At 33.7% G+C, this 23,466-nt stretch overlaps 1 protein-coding gene across 2 annotated transcripts in view; it reads left to right on the top strand.

Annotated features, from left to right (window-relative positions):
• The window catches only part of LOC149791275 (cysteine sulfinic acid decarboxylase-like), a 48,021-nt gene extending 30,969 nt beyond the window's left edge, over positions 1-17,052 (top strand). For both annotated transcript variants that reach the window (XM_089969785.1, XM_089969786.1), the window contains exons 8-16: positions 644-778; positions 1,616-1,732; positions 4,726-4,790; positions 5,549-5,627; positions 9,339-9,420; positions 13,444-13,561; positions 14,658-14,712; positions 16,016-16,105; positions 16,494-17,052. In XM_089969785.1, coding sequence (XP_089825911.1) covers positions 644-778; positions 1,616-1,732; positions 4,726-4,790; positions 5,549-5,627; positions 9,339-9,420; positions 13,444-13,561; positions 14,658-14,712; positions 16,016-16,105; positions 16,494-16,679 — 927 coding nt within the window. In that variant the 3' untranslated portion in view covers positions 16,680-17,052. The remainder of the gene's footprint in view (positions 1-643; positions 779-1,615; positions 1,733-4,725; positions 4,791-5,548; positions 5,628-9,338; positions 9,421-13,443; positions 13,562-14,657; positions 14,713-16,015; positions 16,106-16,493) is intronic.
• Positions 17,053-23,466: the final 6,414 nt, after the last annotated feature.

The following is a 23,466-nucleotide window of genomic DNA, read 5'->3' as shown; positions in this document are numbered from 1 at the left end:
TGGTAATAATAGTAGTAGCAGGGACAACAGCAACAACAGTACTGTTAGTGGTATCAACTTCTGAGCAACAGTAATAGTTGTAGTTGCAACAGCAGCAGCAGTAGTAGTAGTAACAAAAGTAGCTGTAGCGTTAGCAGTATCAATTTCATTAACATTTGTACGGGGTTACCATAGACCCTGGAGTCCTGGAATTTTGGAATTTAAATAATAAATTTCAAATGCCTTGAATAGTCATGGAAGTTTTCAAAACCTTACAAAGTTTTGGAAATGTCATGGAATTTGTGACTGTGGAGTAAAATATATTGATAACTGCTAATTTCATTAAGTGGGGAGCACAGATTCCAAAAACTTGTTTTAACATGACACCTTTATTTATACTGATTTATTTGACAATGCAAGATATTGTGGTCTTTGAGTTTTGTGAAATGGTTCTGGAATTTTTTGGAAAGTCATGGAATTTGTTTTTGCTATGTTTGCAGGAACCATGTTAGTAGTAGCAATAATAGCAACATCAGAAACAGTAGCAGTAGTAGTAGTAGTAGCAACAACAGTAGCAGCAGTAGTGATGAAGAAATAGAAGAAAAGAAAGACATTTATGGAATAACTACATGCTACAAGAAGACACCTGTGCTTTTTCTTCTAGGCTCACTATTCAATCACAAAGGGTGCTGTATTCCTAGGTTTCGGTATCGATAGTGTAGTGAGGATTAAAACAGATAAGAAAGGAAGGATGTGTCCCAAAGACCTGGAAGAGAAAATTGAGACAGACAAGCAAGCAGTAAGTGTTACAGTTCAGCCTCATTTATTCAGTTTTTGTTTAGCTGATTATTGGCTTAATTTGGCATCGTGAATGGGAATTATTTGATTGAAATTCATGGACAATACATTAAAACACATTTATGAAGCCATTAGTTTCAGTAGATATAGCTAATAGTGATGCATTGTAAGGGGTTCATGATATAAGATTATAATCTGGTTTTAATTCAATCAGCAAATGTTCTGCATTTTAAATGTACATTTATAATGCTACAAAAACTCTTAAAAAGTTGTTTTGTTAAAAATTTGAGCTCTGTAGTCAGAACTGTGTATACTGACCACTCAATACTGACCAAGTGACCAGCTGAAAGTGATCTTTGAAGACAGATGATCTTATAGGCATTATGTAAGTAGACTGAAAGACAGCTACTAATTGTTGACTGCTAATTACTGACTACTAATTGTTGACTACTAATTACTTACTACTAATTGTTGACTACTAATTACTGACTACTAATTGTTGACTACTAATTACTTACTACTAATTGTTGACTACTAATTACTGACTACTAATTACTGACTACTAATTGTTGACTACTAATTACTTACTACTAATTGTTGACTACTAATTACTGACTACTAATTATGGACTACTAATTACTGACTACTAATTGTTGACTACTAATTACTGACTACTAATTTTCCATGTCGCTACAATATTTTTGAATGAACTGCTTTTGCTATCCAATGATGGGAACCCAAAAAATATTGGTTGCTTTGATGAAGTGGTTACTATATGCATGTTATTGTTAAAATATGTTAGACAGAATCTATGTGCATTATCTCTTTTAATCAACAGGGACGGAATCCAATAATGGTGATGGCATGCTGTGGTACAACTGTTTTAGGTGCGTATGATGACTTGAGTGCAGTGGCAGATGTGTGTTCCCATCATGGTGTCTGGATGCATGTTGATGTAAGTGGCATTTATACATGTGTATAGGCTTTTTATATATAATCAGACAAACATATTTGGAGCCATTTTGTTCTTTTATAGTTATAATCTATAATATTATAAATTTGATATCCATATTTGACATTGTAATTTGGGTACAAGATCCACTAATCTAAAGTAAAGTGGTTTCTTTTATTTGGATAAGCAACTCATTTGTGTAATAGAGTTAAATATTCCTGCTTTCTAAATGTAATTTTGTAATGTCTATGCAGGTATGTTTACTTTTAAAATCTTATTTGAGAGAGAGAGGGGATACTGTTCCTTTATAATGAGTGATAATATTTTATATCAAGGGCTTCCAGGGAGTTTAGTTAAAACTTAGCTAATTGGGTTATTCTGTAAATAAAGACATTATTATTAAAATACATGTAGGTCAGGGGTATTAGGACCTCAAGATCTCACTACCAAGTGAATCAAGCAAGACCTGCATAAGGCTGTCTTGAGGTTGATGTTTTCTCTATTTCTAAGGACCTCAAGATCTCACTACCAAGTGAATCAAGCAAGACCTGCATAAGGCTGTCTTGAGGTTGATGTTTTTTCTATTTCTAAGGACCTCAAGATCTCACTACCAAGTGAATCAAGCAACACCTGTATAAAGCTGTTTTGAGGTTGATGTTTTCTCTATTTCTAAGGACCTCAAGATCTCACTACCAAGTGAATCAAGCAAGACCTGCATAAGGCTATCATGAGGTTGATGTTTTCTCTATTTCTAAGGACCTCAAGATCTCACTACCAAGTGAATCAAGCAAGACCTGCATAAGGCTGTCTTGAGGTTGATATTTTCTCAAGACAGTAGTCATTGTCAACCAAACGGTTCTTAAATGCACTAATATCACAAATAACTTTCCTCTAATCAACTAATGATCACACATTCATAAGACCTTTAATTTCACACTTTGCATTGTCTTTCTCGGTTTATGTTTGTATGACTGATTGATCAGAATGCTGCAGATCGGTATTTCATGACATGTACCACACAACGTTACCCAACACCTAATTAACAGAATTAGTCTGAAATGACCAAAATTATTTATGTGAGTATATCCCAAAAAATCCTTATGTTAATACATTAGGGAAGGTCCATTTTACAAACATATCATTGCCACCAAAAAGGCTCAGGAATACAGTTCATTACGTATAATGACTAATTACTTGGTTTGAATATATTTTCCCAACACAACTCCCTGTAATGAAATAATCACTAAAATGTAAGAAAACTATGAATGGAGATAAAAACACAAAGAGCTTGTTGGCTAGGTTTATAATATTATTAGTATTTATATGTTACTACATTTGTATGGGAAATTATGAACATTTTTGGATTATTAGTGAAGTATTCATCTGTGAAAACAAGTTCATATTTTCCCATACAAATGCAATAATCTTTTTATTGTATACTCATTTTCTTATTCTACTTAAGACATAATTATATTAAAAAAATACAAGACATAATAATATATAAAAAATACACTTCAAGAAACAAAGTAATTGAATTTATGCTGTATTAAAAAATAAATACACACCGTATATTCATCAATACACAGTAGCAATATGAATGCACACATAGCACCACCCGTCACCTTTGAACTTTGTCACGCAATCAACAGTAGTTTAAAAAAGAATAGTCATTTTGGTCTACTTAAAATTGAAATTTAGAGTCATATTATGAATGAATATGCATTGCAATAACTTTTCCATTTGGTCTGGAATGGATGGATTTTGTTTTTATGTTGATCCAACTCAATTCTGTTTTTCTGATTATGATGGACTTGATTATTGGGTTAATTCAGTGCAGTAAGGAGAATTGATTTCAGCTGGAAATGTACTTGAAATTCCAGTACAGTTTTGGTGTGTATCAGATTTTGCAGGTCATGTCATTTGGATTTGCAGAGCTAACTAAGAAAGTACATTTTGAGGAAATTCAAGATGCAAAAATTTAAGTATATTTATTACCATTCTTTTTACCAGCTAAAGAAGACATGTGCAGCCCTATAAATTGCTTTTCACTGTTGGAGGAAAACCACAGCTATGACATGTATTGTACTGTGTGTATGTCTTCTATTGCTAGCCTAACACTGAATAAAAATAGTAACATGGGGAAAATCACAAAGCAGCTCTTGTGCAACAGTCCATTTAGCCAGCAGAAATAATACTTTTTTGTCATCTTGCTTATTGACTCTGATGCTCAAAGTTTCCGTTAAAAACCTTCAGTTGCATTTTATTTTTCAAATCCAGTATTTTGACAGATTTGTAAAATGGTATGTTTCTGATAGATATGTGATAGCCCTTGGCCTCAATGTGCTTTTCTATGCTACATTTTTATAGACACAAGAGAATGCTTATCATTGTCTGAAAACATATTTTTGGCAAAAAGATACAAATATTTCTGCTAAATAAATTTTTCAATGATCAGAATGGTATTTTCAGTTACTTTGTCTCTCACGTTTGTTGTTGACATTGCAAATATCACATTCATTCATGTGCTTGTTCAAAAGTTTTGTTTCTGACTCATCGATTTAATCGTCCACATTGTTAACTTTATCATCTATACTTTCAAATGGACAAAACAGCTTATAATTCACATACAAATCTAATCAACCAAAATCTAAAGCATCTACTACATGAGTGTACATGGTTTGTTTACAAAGTAATTCCTAATACACTATACTATTTTTAGGCACATGTGTTGTGCATGTGCATGCATATCAAGGTGTTCAGTATCGTAAAATGCTGCACAATTCTGACAATGTAAAGTTAACAGAGACAAAAATGAGCATATAATAATTATTGCTCTTTGATGCCTATTCTACCTATATAATTTGTTTGTATATTAATTTTTTATTTTTTTATTTTTTCATCTTATGACAATGTTATAATTGTAACTCATAATGTTTGAACTATTATACTATGTAATCTCATTGGAAGGAAATAACAATGATGTGAAATATTTCTAGGCTGCTTGGGGAGGTGGTGCCATGCTTTCTGAGAAATATAAGCATTTGATGACTGGAGTGGAAAGGTGAGAAAAAAAAGATAAATGTTTTGCAAGAAAAGAGAATGAGATTTCCCAATAAAATTTGGGTTGAGATGAATTTGAATGCAAATCTTGTATTGTTCTACAGAGCATGTAATGTAAATTGACCTTCTTCCTGGCTTTTTGACCTACTTCTAGGCTTTTTGACCTACTTCTAGGCTTTTCATGTTATATTGGAAATGCCTTACTGCACTACTCAGAGCTGTGATTGTGATGGTGTGTAGATAGATAGAAGGATGGATGGATGGATGGATGGATTCAGTTTCACTGAGCCTTCGTAACATGCATTTAAACTGGATAAAAACCTCTTAGTTCATGCCACCAGAAAGAAAGCACTTTTCTGTGTTCATGTGCACTTCTATTGTGAGTTGAAAACATTTGTAAACAATGGCCAAAATATAGTTTTGTTGTTTAAGGTTCATTATCATCTTATAACTGTTTGCAGTTGTAAGAATTAAACTTCATATTTTTCAAGATTCATGAAGTCATTAGCATGAAAATCTGTGTCTCTATTTATGAATGTCCTTTGCTTCACAAAAGTTACTAATGCAATACACAATTAATTTTCACATTTTCAAGATTCATGACCTTATAAATCTTATAAAATATGAAGTTTAATTCTTATATATATATATATATATATATATATATATATATATATATATATATATATAACATGTTAGAACACTTGTAAGCAAAATTAATCAAAATGCTATCTTTTTGCGATTTTAATTTTTCCTCAGGTCAGATTCTGTTGCTTGGAACTTTCACAAGATGAGTGGAGTGCCTCTTCAGTGTTCTGCCTTCCTTGTTCAGGAAAAGGTTTGTGACTTATGTCTTTTAGCTATGTAATTTTACACCTATTGCTTTCCTTGTTCAGGAAAATGTTTGTGACTTATGTCTTTTAGCTTATGTAATTTTACACCTATTGCTTTCCTTGTTCAGGAAAAGGTTTGTGACTTATGTCTTTTAGCTATGTAATTTTACACCTATTGCTTTCCTTGTTCAGGAAAAGGTTTGTGACTTATGCCTTTTAGCTATGTAATTTTACACCTATTGCCTTCCTTGTTCAGGAAAAGGTTTGTAACTTATGCCTTTTAGTTTATGTAATTTTACACCTATTGCCTTCCTTGTTCAGGAAAATGTTTGTGACTTATGTCTTTTAGCTATGTAATTTTACACCTATTGCCTTCCTTGTTCAGGAAAAAGGTTTGTGACTTATGTCTTTTAGCTATGTAATTTTACACCTATTGCTTTCCTTGTTCAGGAAAATGTTTGTAACTTATGCCTTTTAGCTTATGTAATTTTACACCTATTGCCTTCCTTGTTCAGGAAAAGGTTTGTAACTTATGCCTTTTAGTTTATGTAATTTTACACCTATTGCCTTCCTTGTTCAGGAAAATGTTTGTGACTTATGTCTTTTAGCTATGTAATTTTACACCTATTGCCTTCCTTGTTCAGGAAAAGGTTTGTGACTTATGTCTTTTAGCTATGTAATTTTACACCTATTGCCTTCCTTGTTCAGGAAAAGGTTTGTAACTTATGCCTTTTAGCTGATGTAATTTTACACCTATTGCCTTCCTTGTTCAGGAAAATGTTTGTGACTTATGCCTTTTAGTTTATGTAATTTTACACCTATTGCTTTCCTTGTTCAGGAAAATGTTTGTGACTTATGCCTTTTAGCTTATGTAATTTTACACCTATTGCTTTCCTTGTTCAGGAAAAGGTTTGTGACTTATGCCTTTTAGCTATGTAATTTTACACCTATTGCCTTCCTTGTTCAGGAAAAGGTTTGTGACTTATGTCTTTTAGCTATGTAATTTTACACCTATTGCCTTCCTTGTTCAGGAAAAGGTTTGTAACTTATGCCTTTTAGCTTATGTAATTTTACACCTATTGCCTTCCTTGTTCAGGAAAAGGTTTGTGACTTATGCCTTTTAGCTTATGTAATTTTACACCTATTGCTTTCCTTGTTCAGGAAAATGTTTGTGACTTATGTCTTTTAGCTATGTAATTTTACACCTATTGCCTTCCTTGTTCAGGAAAAGGTTTGTGACTTATGTCTTTTAGCTATGTAATTTTACACCTATTGCCTTCCTTGTTCAGGAAAAGGTTTGTAACTTATGCCTTTTAGCTTATGTAATTTTACACCTATTGCTTTCCTTGTTCAGGAAAATGTTTGTGACTTATGCCTTTTAGTTTATGTAATTTTACACCTATTGCTTTCCTTGTTCAGGAAAAGGTTTGTGACTTATGCCTTTTAGCTATGTAATTTTACACCTATTGCTTTCCTTGTTCAGGAAAAGGTTTGTGACTTATGCCTTTTAGCTTATGTAATTTTACACCTATTGCTTTCCTTGTTCAGGAAAAGGTTTGTGACATGCCTTTTAGCTTATGTAATTTTACACCTATTGCCTTCCTTGTTCAGGAAAATGTTTGTAACTTATGCCTTTTAGCTATGTAATTTTACACCTATTGCTTTCCTTGTTCAGGAAAATGTTTGTAACTTATGCCTTTTAGCTTATGTAATTTTACACCTATTGCTTTCCTTGTTCAGGAAAATGTTTGTGACTTATGCCTTTTAGCTATGTAATTTTACACCTATTGCTTTCCTTGTTCAGGAAAAGGTTTGTGACTTATGCCTTTTAGCTGATGTAATTTTACACCTATTGCCTTCCTTGTTCAGGAAAATGTTTGTGACTTATGCCTTTTAGCTATGTAATTTTACACCTATTGCTTTCCTTGTTCAGGAAAAGGTTTGTGACTTATGCCTTTTAGCTGATGTAATTTTACACCTATTGCCTTCCTTGTTCAGGAAAAGGTTTGTGACTTATGCCTTTTAGCTGATGTAATTTTACACCTATTGCCTTCCTTGTTCAGGAAAAGGTTTGTGACTTATGCCTTTTAGCTGATGTAATTTTACACCTATTGCCTTCCTTGTTCAGGAAAAGGTTTGTGACTTATGCCTTTTAGCTATGTAATTTTACACCTATTGCCTTCCTTGTTCAGGAAAAGGTTTGTGACTTATGCCTTTTAGCTTATGTAATTTTACACCTATTGCTTTCCTTGTTCAGGAAAATGTTAGTGACTTATGCCTTTTAGCTATGTAATTTTACACCTATTGCTTTCCTTGTTCAGGAAAAGGTTTGTGACTTATGCCTTTTAGCTGATGTAATTTTACACCTATTGCCTTCCTTGTTCAGGAAAATGTTTGTGACTTATGCCTTTTAGCTATGTAATTTTACACCTATTGCTTTCCTTGTTCAGGAAAGGTTTGTGACTTATGCCTTTTAGCTGATGTAATTTTACACCTATTGCCTTCCTTGTTCAGGAAAAGGTTTGTGACTTATGCCTTTTAGCTGATGTAATTTTACACCTATTGCCTTCCTTGTTCAGGAAAAGGTTTGTGACTTATGCCTTTTAGCTGATGTAATTTTACACCTATTGCCTTCCTTGTTCAGGAAAAGGTTTGTGACTTATGCCTTTTAGCTGATGTAATTTTACACCTATTGCCTTCCTTGTTCAGGAAAAGGTTTGTGACTTATGCCTTTTAGCTTATGTAATTTTACACCTATTGCTGTTCTCCAGGTGGCCAAGTGCTCTAAAGCACTTGCCTTTATCAATCACTACCATCTCATCTCAGTCCATGTGGGTTTGAGTCCTGCACTCGGCCAATGTGGATACATCAGTCCATGTGGGTCTGAGTCCTGTACTCGGCCAATGTGGATACATCAGTCCATGTGGGTTTGAGTCCTGCACTCGGCCAATGTGGATACATCAATCCATGTGGGTTTGAGTCCTGCACTCGGCCAATGTGGATACATCAGTCCATGTGGGTTTGAGTCTGCACTCAGCCAATGTGGATACATCAGATAGCTTGCCAGTAGCTTCCCATGGTTCAGTGGTTCTTACCAGGGTTTTCACAGGTGCTTCCTCCACCAGTTATACTGGCTGCCTAATGTATAGCATATTATGGCTTTACACCGACAACAACTTACTGCTCTTAAAAGCTTGTACTTTGATTGTTCAGATGATGCAGTCTTTGAGCCAATGGAGACCGGGTTCGCTGAAGAAAATTGGACTTGGGATTGGTAGCCATCTGGAAGCTTTGATATTGAACCTAGGACTGCAATGGTGCCAGGCCGATACAGATATTTTCCAGTATCAGCAACAAGTTGAAATAAACTAGTTGAAACATAATAAAGTTAAAAGGTTGAATTCCTTTAGAAACGGCCATGTAAAGTTTCGCAAACATAACCGTTTTATTTGTTTGTCTTGTCTATGTTTTGAATTTGCCTTTGAAAAAGACTCATTAAAGAGTCCAAAGTGCTCAAGCTAGCTAGATACTAGTTTTGCACTGTTTGTTGTCAGTTTATTGCATTTATCTTAATCATTCCCTAACAAACATGATCCCTGTCTGGATCCAGTGCACTTGAAAAGATTGTTATTTACCATATGATTTGTATTCTTTATATCTATATATGAATGTTTCATTTTATATTTGTTTTTGTTTATTTTGTTTACTTTTTTTAGAACATTTTAGAAAAATGCAACAAAGGGAATGCAGAGTATCTTTTCCAGCCTGACAAATTCTATGATGTTTCTTATGACATAGGTAAGACAGTGGTTTCAAATTGCCATGAGCGCTTGTAGTAAGTGTGTACAACAATAATTGATTATAAAAAACATAAGATTTGTAATCTTGTCCATCATGAGATATTAACATTATAAACGAAGGTGTTCAGATATTAAAACAAAGAGTTATTTATTTTCAGCTTCATTAATTGAATAAAGTATTTTTTCTGAGTTGGTTAATGGATTTGGTAACTCAATAATGTTATGAGGCATATACATGTGAGTTTTCTGAAAAGAAATATTTTTTATCTGAAACAAAAACATATTGATAGGGTTTAAGTGATGGAAATTATTTCTTGTTTAAACTTATTTATTGCTGCAAGAAGTTATCCAATTTACTTTTTCTCATTTATTTTTGAGCTACTAAAGGTTATCAGTTTCTATGGTATTTTATTATAGATAAAATACTATAAAATACCACACACACACACACACTTTCAGAGCATGTGCACCTATGTCATTTTTTTCATTTATATGTTCACCTGATTTTGTCTTATTTCCATAAACTGTGAAACTGATTTTGTTACTGTGTGACTTATTTGTCTTATTTCATTATTTTGTGTGACCGATTTGTCTTTTTTCAGTATACTGTGTGACTTATTTGTCTTATTTCATTACATTGTGTGACTGATTTGTCTTATACCAGTACACTGTGTGACTGATTTGTCTTACTTCAGTACACTGTGTGACTGATTTGTCTTCTTTCACTACACTTTGTGACTGATTTGTCTTCTTTCACTACACTTTGTGACTGATTTGTCTCATTTCAGTATACTTTGTGACTGATTTGTCTTATTTCAGTACACTTTGTGACTGATTTCTTATTTCAGTACACTTTGTGGCTGATTTGTCTTCTTTCACTACACTTTGTGACTGATTTGTCTCATTTCAGTATACTTTGTGACTGATTTGTCTCATTTCACTCATGACACTTTGTGACTGATTTGTCTCATTTCACTTCACTTTGTGACTGATTTGTCTTATTTCAGTACACTTTGTGACTGATTTCTTATTTCAGGACACTTTGTGGCTGATTTGTCTTCTTTCACTACACTTTGTGACTGATTGTCTCATTTAAGTATACTTTGTGACTGATTTGTCTCATTTTACTACACTTTGTGACTAATTTGTCTTATTTCAGTACATTTTGTGACTGACTTCTTATTTCAGTACACTGTGACTGATTTGTCTTCTTTCACTACACTTTGTGACTGATTTGTCGTATTTCAGTAAACTGTGTGACTGATTTGTCTTTCTTTTGCTACGTGTTTAGGCTCAAATAAACAGTAACAAAAGAAAGAGTGAAAACAACAAGCTTTAAAAAATTTAACAAATAATTTATTTCCCTGAAAAAATACTGTAAAAATGAAAAAATAAGAACTTACGATTTTAAGAATCAAATCCAAAAATAATCCAAGATTAATCCATGAATTAAATTTTAAAAGTCCTAATAATGATATGTTCTAATGAATTCAAATTTGAGTCCCGACGAAGAATCCAAGATGGCAAGGGATGATGTATGCTGTAGCTATTATTGTGCTGTTGTGTTTACAGTTCTGTTATTCAAAAACAATAATCTTGTGTTTGAATTTCCCAATAAAATTTAATGAATTGTCTTTGTCCAAGAATTCTGTATGAGCACTCACATATTTCCAGGAATAAGAATCATCCTTTAGAATCCAAATAATTCGAACAAACATTAAAATGTAATTCCCAAAACTGGTCACAAACAAACGAAAACCTTGACATCAAGTGTTTTAAGCCCAAACTGAGAGACCTCTCTCTAGGCATCACTATTGAAACTAATGCCCAATTTCAAGCCCAGAATTGTGAAATGGAGGCTGTTTACATATAAAAAAATCATGTAGCCTCAGTATGACCTTGATAAAAACCAATCATATTACTCTGAGAGTATAAAGATAAAAATAAAAAGTTGTTTACTTGTCTCAGTGATTTCTTAAATCAAGGTCAGGAACTAGGTCAGCTTTAGGTGTTTACAACTAAAGAGTCAAGGTCAAACTATTTTCTCAAAAATAATATCAAGTTCCTAGCAAACAAAATTACATTATTTGACATATAATGAAATTAAAAATAAAAAAATTATTTAAAACTTACAAACAGACAATTAAATTAAATCAAATATAAATTCAGTCAATTATAAGTGAGTCTTTTTTCAGTAAACTGTGTGACTGATTTGTCTTTCAACCTGATGTGGGTATGTGAGAAAGCTTGCCAGAAGCTTGTCGTGGGTCGGTGGTTCTTTTTGGAGTTTTCCCAGGTTCTTCTTCCACCATTTATACTGGCCGTCATGTATAACCTATCTTGTGCTGAAAAATGGTGTTAAACCCTACAACAACAACAACAACAACAACAATTGTCTTTTAACAGTATACTGTGTGACAGATTTGTCTTATTTCATTACACTGTGTGACTGATTTGTCTTATTTCAGTACACTGTGTGACTGATTTGTCTTATTGTCTTATTTCAGTACACTTTGTGGCTGATTTGTCTTATTGTCTTATTTCAATTCACTTTGTGGCTGATTTGTCTTACTGTCTTATTTCAATTCACTTTTTGGATGATTTGTCTTATTTCAGTACACTGTGTGACTGATTTGTCTTATTGTCTAATTTCAGTATACTTTGTGGCTGATTTGTCTTATTTCAGTACACTGTGTGAGTGATTTGTCTTATTGTCTAATTTCAGTACACTTTGTGGCTGATTTGTCTTATTTCAGTACATTCTGTGACTGATTTGTCTTATTTCATTACACTTTGTGACTGATTTTGTCTTATTTCAGTACACTGTGTGACTGATTTATCTTACTGTCTTATTTCAGTACACTTTGTGGCTGATTTGTCTTATTGTCTTATTTCAATTCACTTTGTGGCTGATTTGTCTTATTTCAATACACTTCGTGACTGATTTGTCTTATTTCATTACACTTTGTGACTGATTTGTCTTATTTCAGTACACTGTGTATCTGATTTGTCTTATTGTCTTATTTCAGTACACTTTGTGGCTGATTTGTCTTATTGTCTTATTTCAATTCACTTTTTGGCTGATTTGTCTTATTTCAGTACACTGTGTGACTGATTTGTCTTATTGTCTAATTTCGGTACACTTTGTGGCTGATTTGTCTTATTTCAGTACACTTCGTGACTGATTTGTCTTATTTCATTACACTTTGTGACTGATTTGTCTTATTTCAGTACACTGTGTATCTGATTTGTCTTATTGTCTTATTTCAGTACACTGTGTGACTGATTTGTCTTATTGTCTAATTTCAGTACACTTTGTGGCTGATTTGTCTTATTTCAGTACACTTTGTGACTGATTTGTATTATTTCATTACACTTTGTGACTGATTTGTCTTATTTCAGTACACTGTGTGACTGATTTGTCTTATTGTCTTATTTCAGTACACTTTGTGACTGATTTGTCTTATTTCAGTACACTTTGTGACAGATTTGTCTTATTTCATTACACTTCATGACCAATTTGTCTTTTTTCAGTAAACTGTGTGACTGATTTGTTTTTTTTTCAGTACCCTGTGTGACTGATTTGTCTTTTTCTGTACACTGTGACTGATGTCTTTTTTGAGTACACTGACTGATTTGTCTTATTTCAGTACACTGTGTGACTAATTTGTCATTTTTCAGTACCCTGTGTGACTGATTTGTCTTTTTTCAGTACACTGTTTGACTGATTTGTCTTATTTCAGTACACTGTGTGACTGATTTGTGTTTTATCTGTATACTGTGTGACTAATTTCTTTTTTTCAGTATACTGTGTGACTGATTTTGTCTTACTTCAGTACAATGTGTAACTGTTTAGTCTCATATCGTTCAATTGTGTGAAACCTTTTGATGTTTCTTTTTGTACAAAGATTGTCATTTACATCCAAAATATGTCATATAGATCTACTGTAGATATGAGAATCACAGGTTCCAGTACCATGTACATACATACATACTACATATATACAGACTGTTTCAACAGGAGACAAAACTGTTCAGTGTGGGCGAAAGGCAGACATACTCAAGTTATGGTTCATGTGGAAGGCAAATGGGAACAGAATACTTGGAGAAAGGGTTGATGATGCATGGAGAAAGGCCAAGTAAGTTCTCTAGAATTTTTATCATTGTTTCTCATTACACATGACTCTGGTACTAACAGCTACATTGCTAGGTGCTCAGCATTAAGAGGTCAGTGTTAGGACTAGTCGACCTGGTGTCAGGATAATGTGACTGGGTGGGACATCATGTTACATGTCTGTGACATTGATGCCCCAGTGCTAGACATCACTATAAACTGACTGAAAAATTGTTAAAGCTTCATTAAGAATCCAAATCACACATACACACATGTGAATCAGTTTATTGTAGAAAAAAGTTGCAGATATAATACTTATTACATTAAATTCTGACCTAAAATGGTATTTTTTTTAAGACATTAAATTCTGACCTAAAATGGTATTTTTTTAAGACATTAAATTCTGACCTCAAATGGTATTTTTTTTAAACATTAAATTTTGACCCAAAATGGTCTTGTTTTTAAAGACATTAAATTCTGACCTAAAATGGTATTTTTTAAAGACATAAAATTCTGACCTAATATGGTATTTTTAAAGACATTAAATTCTAACCTAAAATGATATTTTTTAACACATTAAATTCTGACCTACAATTATGGTATTTTTTTTTAAGGACATTAACTTCTGACTAAAATGGTATTTTTTTAAAGACATTAAATTCTGACTGAAAATGGTATTTTTTTTTTAAAGACATTAAATTCTGACCAACAATTATGGTATTTTTTTAAATGACATTAATTTCTGACCTAAATTGGTATTTTTTTTAAAGACATTAAATTCTGGCCTAAAATGGTATTTTTTTTTAAAGACATTAAAGAGATGATAGATCATGCATAAACATATACCTAGAGCAGTAGTAAGTACTTGATTTGAGCCTTTGACATAGTTTGGTCTATAATTATTCAAACACCATAATTTATAGTTAAAAAACATTCTCTAAAAATTTTTGATTGATAATTTACTCATCCCCCAGAAATTAAAATGTTTTATGAAAAACTGAGGACTGAGAACAGTTTGAATATTACCTGACAATTTTTTTTAATGTGGATTCATCAAAATGAAGCAGAAGTTGAGTGTATGTGTGTGACAGACATTACTTACCTTGATCATCTGTTTTCAGATATTTTGCAGACAAATTGTGCAAAACTGACAGATTTCGTCTTGTTATTCCAGAGGTATGTATTGTCATTATTAATATATTATCCTTAGACATAAGAAAAGCTAGTTGTCATTGGTAGTATCAAACATGTTTAAAGATACTTTATAGATTGTATTTAAATCACTGGTCACCACATGTTCAAAATGGATTCTACTGTATTGTAAAGATTCTAATAAAATCACTGGTTCCCAGATGTTCAAACTGGAATCTACTGTATTGTAAAGATTCTATTAAAATCACTAGTTGCCAGTTGTTCAAAATGGAATCTACTGTATTGAACAGATTACATCAAAATCACTGGTCCTCAGATGTTTTGAAATGGAATCTACTGTATTGCACAGATTGTATTGAAAAAATCACTGGTCCCCAGATGATCAACAAGGAATAAACTGTATTGAACAGATTACATCAAAATCACTGGTCCCCAGATGTTTTGAAATGAATCTACTGTATTGCACAGATTGTATCGAAATCACTGGTCCCCAGATGATCAAAATGGAATCTACTGTATTGAACAGATTGTATCAAAATCACTGGTCCCCGGATGTTTTGAAATGGAATCGACTGTATTGCACAGATTGTATTGAAATCACTGGTCCCCAGATGTTCAAAATACTATCTTTGGTACCTTATAGATCATATTGAAATCACTCTTCCCAAGTGTTCAGAACAGATGTTCACTGTGATTAGAATCCACTGTACCTTAGATTGTATTGAAATCACTTGTCCCCAGATGTTCACTGTGATTAGAATCCACTGTACCTTCGATTGTATTTAAATCACTGGTCCCCAGATGTTCACTGTGATTAGAATCCACTGTACCTTAGATTGTATTGAAATCACTGGTCCCCAGATGTTCACTGTGATTAGAATCCACTGTACCTTAGATTGTATTGAAATCACTGGTCCCCATATATTCACTGTGATTAGAATCCACTGTACCTTAGATTGTATTGAAATCACTGGTATGTAGATGATCACTGTAATCCACTATACATGTACCTTAGATGTGTTGAAAACTATTTGAAATGTCTTGATTTTTTTAAATTAAATCAATGTTACCGGATTAAACCAACACAAACACCTGTCAAAGGTTAGCTGGTATGCTACCCAGTATCTTCTTCATTTCAATATGCATATGCAATATTGAGGGAGAAATCATTTTTTATAACCATTAGAAATGAGTTGTTTATCATAGACAATATAACACCCATAATTTCATTGTAGAAATACAGTACAATAGATGGAATTAACATATACTACACTATTACCTGTCATGCATAAAATATACTAATATTATTTCTGTCTTTGTCAAATAGTTTCAGTGTACCAATGTTTGCTTCTGGTACATTCCACCATGCCTACAAGGCAAAGAGGAGACACCTGAATGGTGGAGCAAAGTTGGCAAGGTAAATGTTATATATCTATCTCTGTGTGTGTTCACTTAAGTCCATTTAAAATAATGTAACTTCAATGGCCTACTCTTGTTGGCTTCAATGTTGGCAAGAGAATTTGCCCCATGCAGGGTCTATGCAGTTTGAAGTTTGATCCAACTGGTATGCATGTATATATAGTACCCTTAAACATTTTGGAAAATGGAGTTCAGACCATTGACTTCAGGGGTGCAAAGCTACCAAGTTGCTGCTGTACTATTCATACCCAACCCCCAAGACCTGTTATTTCTTAAATCACCAATATTGTTTAGAAAACATGAGAGCAGAGACAGTTCTTGCATATACTTCTCCAAAATCAAGCTAAAGAATTCTGCGACCATTTATGTGCTTTTTCTGCCTACAGGTTGCACCCCAGATTAAGGAAGGAATGATCAAGGAAGGTACCATGATGATTGGTTACCAGCCCCTGTCCAACAAAGGCTATGTCAACTTCTTCAGGATCATCATAGAGAATCCCTGGTGCACTTACGGTGATCTTGACTTTGTGATAGAAGAAATTGATCGACTGGGAAAGAATTTAGAATTCTGAAGGATTCATTTTTTTAATAATCTGCCTCCATTTTAACCATAAGTGTTTATTAAGTCTGGACTGAAGACATTTTGATTGGTTTTAATTACAGCCAGTGATATGACTGGATTCTAGGATTTAAATTAATGGCCAATCATATTGCTGGATTCTAAAATTTAAAGTCCAAGCTTACATGTTGTTGGTAAAATCAGGTCAAAAGATAAAGAAAATACTTTGTCTTGAATATATAAATGGGAAAAAGTAGCTCAGAATATATATAACTTAAACAAAATATTGGCACCAATAATAAAATGTCAAGTGTCAGAAATTCCTGCTACATTTGTTTGTCCTATGATGCTATACTTGGAATATTACATGTCCTCTGTTTCATTAACTGAAGTTTTTGTTTTCTTTCTGTCAGAGTGATCTTTACCAATTTCTTTTTTGACACCAAAATCAATGGGCTTTTAACTTACCTAAGTGTAAGTCATCCAGAGTTTGGGCCATATCTGTGATGTAAAACTAATATTATTGTGCCGAGACCAGTTTTCTAGTTGCAGTCAGTGACCTTCGACCTTTGACCCTAAATCAATAATATTCCTTAACCCACATGCAAGCATTCCACATTTTGGTTGAGATCTATCATGTAGAAATCATGTTTTCGTACATAAACCATTTTTATTCTTGCTGTCACAGTGGCCTTGACTTGACCTTATTGACTTCAAAATCAATAGGTATTTTTACTTATACCAAGTGCAAGCATGCCAGTTTGGTAACCATATATGGTTGATAACTGAAATTATTGTGAAGATACCATTTTATTCTTTCCATCACACTGACCATGATGCTTTACCTTTTGAGCCCAAAACCAATAGAAATTTATTTGCCCAAAATGCATGCTATTATATCAGTTTGGTAAATGCTGATGGTGGACAACTAAAGTTATTGTGCAGAAACCAAATTGGCAACATACAGACAAATGGACAGACATCACAACATTGAATGGTCCACCATATGTCAGGTGTATACAAAGTAGAAACTAAATATTCTCAATGTTGCATTCTCTGATTTTCTTATAATTTTATGATACTCTGAATATCATGCCTGCTTTTTAGCATAGCACAACTAATGCTCATCTTTTGAAACTTTTAGAATACCATCAAAGTAAAATCTGTGGTTGATAGTACTGTAAACATTTCATGAAAATTGGATAAAAATGAGTTGATAAGAATATAAGGCCCAGCACTGAGATATGGGAGCCATGTAGTAATGTAGCCACCTTTCTGTCTCTCTGTCCATTTACATTTCTTGCAATGGCTCTGTAAACCTTGCACGTAACTGAATACATGCTGATAGATATATCCTTTGAAAGTTTCATCTTTTCAGGAGTTATTGCCATTCTCGTTCAATATTACATCTCTGATACAGAATATACTTTAAACCTGCATAGTGAAGGGACCTGTTCTGAGGCAATTACACTGTCATGTAAAAATCGATGAGCTTTTCATGGGTTTTTGTCTCATCAATAGTTATGGCCCTTGACAATTACTATCTATACAAGATGTTTTTTGTAACAACATAGCTCTGCAAACATTGCACATAATCGGATGCCATATGGTAGCTGAATAGCCTATTGTGTGTAGATGTGCCATCTAAAGGTTTCATTTTTCATGTCTAATTTTGATGGAGTTATTGCCCTTTATCCATCAATATTAAATCTTCATTGTATGTTGATCTTTGTGACCAGCAATTTATTGCATGTAATTGAAGGCCTTGATGTGTCTTTGTGGATCTTGTGTGATAAACTTCATTTAGGATGGAGCTATGTACCTCAACATTTCATATATTCATATGGAATGTCACTTGTAACATAACTGATGCATTTTGTATGAACACTCTCTCATGGACTTGCTTGTGCTCTATGTGGGTTTAGTCTGTCACTAGTTTCTAAGAGTTATGTCTCCCAATTCTTCATCTTCCTGACCTTCGTTTCACTTCACTCAAAATATTGTGGATTTCTGCCAAATTAGGCACATTGCTTCAAATGATGACACACTGAGTGAGTTTGATTTCCAACATTCCATGAGATCATTTACTTTGGTTTCCACAAAACGACTCGACTCGGCTTGATTGCATTTCAACTAAATTAGGCATGCAGCTCTATAGCAATAAGACTTTAAATAAATTTAAGTGTTCCTCTCATTTGGAAGAATTATGGCACCTAATGTGCCTGACCTCTTAACTTCTGCAGGATAATGTTACAAAGGAATATTACATTACGATGTTATTATGCACCTTTGCACTGAACTGGATTTTCAGAACTCTGCACCATCTTTTGGAGTTATGGCCCTTAACTTGCCTGTTGTCCTAACTTTGCTTTCTGCAGCATAACTTTACCAAGGACTATTGCAGTTCAGCCAATGTTTTCATGTTCCTTTGTATTGAATTGGAGTTTAGAATTCCACATCAATTGGAAGAGTTATGACCCCTAAATGCCCACCTGCAAACTGTGCTTTTCCAACACCAGTTCTTCTGTTGAAGGCACACTAGGCTAGTTGTAGAGAGTGGAGCCATTTGTGATACATCCGTCTCCATTATCACTAGTTCAAATTTGAATTTACAGATGTTAATAGTGTAAACTATACATGTCTAACTGTAGGAGTGACACCTTCCTCCCAAATAGTGTAAACTATACATGTCTAACTGTAGGAGTGACACCTTCCTCCCAAATGGTGTAAACTATCTAACTGTAGGAGTGACACCTTCCTCCCAAATGGTGTAAACTATACATGTCTAACTGTAGGAGTGACACCTTCCTCCCAAATGGTGTAAACTATACATGTCTAACTGTAGGAGTGACACCTTCCTCCCAAATGGTGTAAACTATACATGTCTAACTGTAGGAGTGACACCTTCCTCCCAAATGGTGTAAACTATACATGTCTAACTGTAGGAGTGACACCTTCCTCCCAAATGGTGTAAACTATACATGTCTAACTGTAGGAGTGACACCTTCCTCCCAAACAAGTTTACACAAGATAGTTTTGTTCATTATTTACACTTTGCCTTGGACTAAATTGGCTAGAAGACCACCGCCAGAAGTTTTATATAAACAACAATACTGGTAACTAGTGGCAAATCAAGTTTAGAGATTCATCCATTAGATATGGTACCAATCCACAGAATATGGCCAAACATGGCATTAAGCCTTACAAAGCTATGAAAGGATTGATAAATGTGACATTTATATTACTGACGTGGTAACTAAACAACAGTTAACGAAGAGAAAAATGTTAACAATACATGAATATAAGGAGTTACTTGGATCTTGTTGGGTTGGTAATGGATTATGGCAGTTTTGATACCACTGTTATATGAACCAAACAGTAATAAACAATATATTATATTTTGACATTGTAGCTTGCTTGGAGTGTTCAAAAATAGCCTTGCTTTAAGCCATGAAAACATGTCACTTGTCCCTCACTGTAAAGCCCCCTCAGTGTAACAGTGCACATTTTATAACATGAATATGCAAAGGGTGTGGATCATAGTAAATTATTGCTATAAAGCCCCCAGTCTAAAAAATGCATGTCATATAATATGGGTATACAACAGGTATGGAAGTCAATAAGTAATTTAATTTAGTTTTATCATTGCTATTTATTTTATTTGATTTAGTCCATAGCTGATGAGAGCCAATTATATTGTGTTCAGGAATACCATGTTATAGGGTTTTGTGTACAACAGACAGTTTTGCTAACAACATCTCTCAGCAGAAGGGAGACTCGGATATAACACGGTGAAATTGTATGTCATAAGAGTGCTATAAAGAGTAAGCACTATATGACATGGTGAACTTGTATGTCATAGGAGTGCTATAAAGAGTAAGCACCATATGACATGGTGAACTTGTATGTCATAAGAGTGCTATAAAGAGTAAGCACCATATGACATGGTAAACTTGTATGTCATAAGAGTGCTATAAAGAGTAAGCACCATATGACATGGTAAACTTGTATGTCATAAGAGTGCTATAAAGAGTAAGCACTATATGACATGGTGAACTTGTATGTCATAAGAGTGCTATAAAGAGTAAGCACTATATGACATGGTAAACTTGTATGTCATAAGAGTGCTATAAAGAGTAAGCACTATATGACATGGTGAACTTGTATGTCATAAGAGTGCTATAAAGAGTAAGCACTATATAACATGGTAAACATGTATGTCTTAAGAGTGCTATAAAGAGTAAGCACTATATGACATGGTAAACTTGTGTCATAAGAGTGCTATAAAGAGTAAGCACTATATGACATGGTAAAGTTGTATGTCATAAGAGTGCTATAAAGAGTAAGCACTATATGACATGGTGAACTTGTATGTCATAAGAGTGCTATAAAGAGTAAGCACTATATGACAAGGTAAACTTGTATGTCATAAGAGTGCTATAAAGAGTAAGCACTATATGACATGGTGAACTTGTATGTCATAAGAGTGCTATAAAGAGTAAGCACCATATGACATGGTAAACTTGTATGTCATAAGAGTGCTATAAAGAGTAAGCACTATATGACGTGGTGAACTTGTATGTCATAACAGTGCTATAAAGAGTAAGCACTATATAACATGGTAAACTTGTATGTTTCTCATGGGCAGTGTTATAATGAGAGAGTACTATATAACATGTCTCTCATGAGCAGTGCTATCATGAGTGAGCATTATATGACATGGTGAACTTGTCTGTCATGAATAGTGCTACCATGCACAAACACTATGACATGATAAACTTGCATGTTTCTCATGAGCAATGCTATGATAACTAGCTGAAATAGTCATTACACATGCCTACATAACCTGTATGACATGAACTTCAACATTATTCTGTTAACATTTTCAGAAGCCAATATGTTTTGGATAATTTTGGATTGCAGTGTGAATGTTAGCCTAAAAACCATTCTCACAATTTTATGTCAGACGGCAAGCATATGTTTAGCTTCTATAGTTTTAACATGACCACAGCTTCTGAAACCTTGACTAAAATATTTTCTTCTTTGTTTTTTTAGTTTTGTTGTTTTACATGCAGTCCAAGTCCTAGATGACTCAGAACACCAGTATCCTGGTAAACTTCTTTTCAGCAGTATCCATTAAGCTTACTGACACTTCCAATATCTTGGTCCAAGTCAGAATTCAAGTGGCAGAATCTCTACAATAATCCATTATCAATCTGCTATCATGCACAGTGTAGCAGTATGACAGATTTCTGGAAAATAGCACACAAAGCAAATACTTTTACACGATCAAGATCAATCTTACAAAGAGCAAAACATGGACAGATTTTATTTAGATTATACTGTCAGTTTATGTTGTTGGGAGTACAGGTTTGATTAATCAAGATTTGATGCATTACTAATTTCAAATCACATGATAATATTTGGTGATTGATGCATATGGATTCCTGGCAGCTTCAAAATTGTTAGTACTGGCATCAGACTTTTCCATTTTTCCTCAGTTTCTCAGAAACTATTATATGTAGTCATGAGAGTTCATTAATGTATTCATTTTGAATGGTACTGATCACCATGGGAAAAAGTAGATCACACTGACTTACTTTTCATGCCCCATTGATAATAGTAAGAATTTCAATGACATTGTTGAATAGATAGTCATGAAACTTGCTGGGTATGTTGATCAGATGTGTACTACCCTACTCATTGTGGGCAAAGGTATATCACAGTGACTTCCTTTGATGTTCGGTGATTACATTAGGCTTTTGGATTAACTTAATTTCTCTGACACTGTGTTTAGTTTAATCATAAAAGTTGATGAGTATATTCACCTCAGTGGGCACCACAAGCAAATGTAGGTCATGACAATCTACTTTTCACAGTCTAGTGATTATGATAAGTTTTTATGTTTATGAGTTTTCTGAATCAGTTTTAAGTACACTTGCAATAAAATGGGTATGTTCATCTTGGAAGCTATTAATTACTGTGGGCAAAAGTAGATCACACTGACTTACTTTTTATGCTCAAGTAACTTTGCATGGCTGTCACATTAGGCAGTGATAGCACAATCGAGACACAGCATGCTGTACAATTCTTATTCTTCGGAGTCACAGTAATCTTGACCTTTGACCCTTTAATCACCCAATCATTTATTTTAATAAACGCAAGCCATCTGTTAAGTTTAATCAAGACGTGGAGTGTAGAACTCATAGGCATTGTGCAGAAACCATTTTTTCAATGAGTCCGTGTAAACCTTCCAAAATGTTTGGTAGAAGCAAAAGGTCTGGAAGTCGAATTATTGTCTAGAAGCCAAACTTTGACTGGCCGATTGAAAGATAAATGGAATAGCATGATACATTCCACCTTGGCAGATACAAAGGCACAATACATTCTACCTTGACAGATGTAATTGCATGATACATTCAACTCTGGCAGATACAATAGCACAATACAATCTACCTTGACAGATGTAATTGCATTATACATTCCACCTTCACAGATAGATGTAATATTATACTTACCACTTTGGCAGACAGATGTAACAGCATGATACATTCCACCTTGACATATAATAGCATGTTACATTCCACTTGACAGATGTAAGAACAAGATATATTCCACCTTGACAGTGGATGCAAAAATCAAATTGATTCAACATTTTTTTAAAATCTTTATTTACTTCATGATCGGTTAATTTGGCACATGATGGAGCAAAGCAGCACATGTACATTGTATTATAATTATAAAGAATACACATGTAGGTTAGTAAAATAATGTACCATAAAAAGTCATGGCTGAAATGA

The sequence above is a fragment of the Sinohyriopsis cumingii genome, chromosome 9, assembly GCF_028554795.1.
Source record: "Sinohyriopsis cumingii isolate HCF-2022 chromosome 9, ASM2855479v2, whole genome shotgun sequence".
NCBI classification, from domain to species: domain Eukaryota; kingdom Metazoa; phylum Mollusca; class Bivalvia; order Unionida; family Unionidae; genus Sinohyriopsis; species Sinohyriopsis cumingii.
This window is presented reverse-complemented; position numbering and strand designations above follow the sequence as displayed.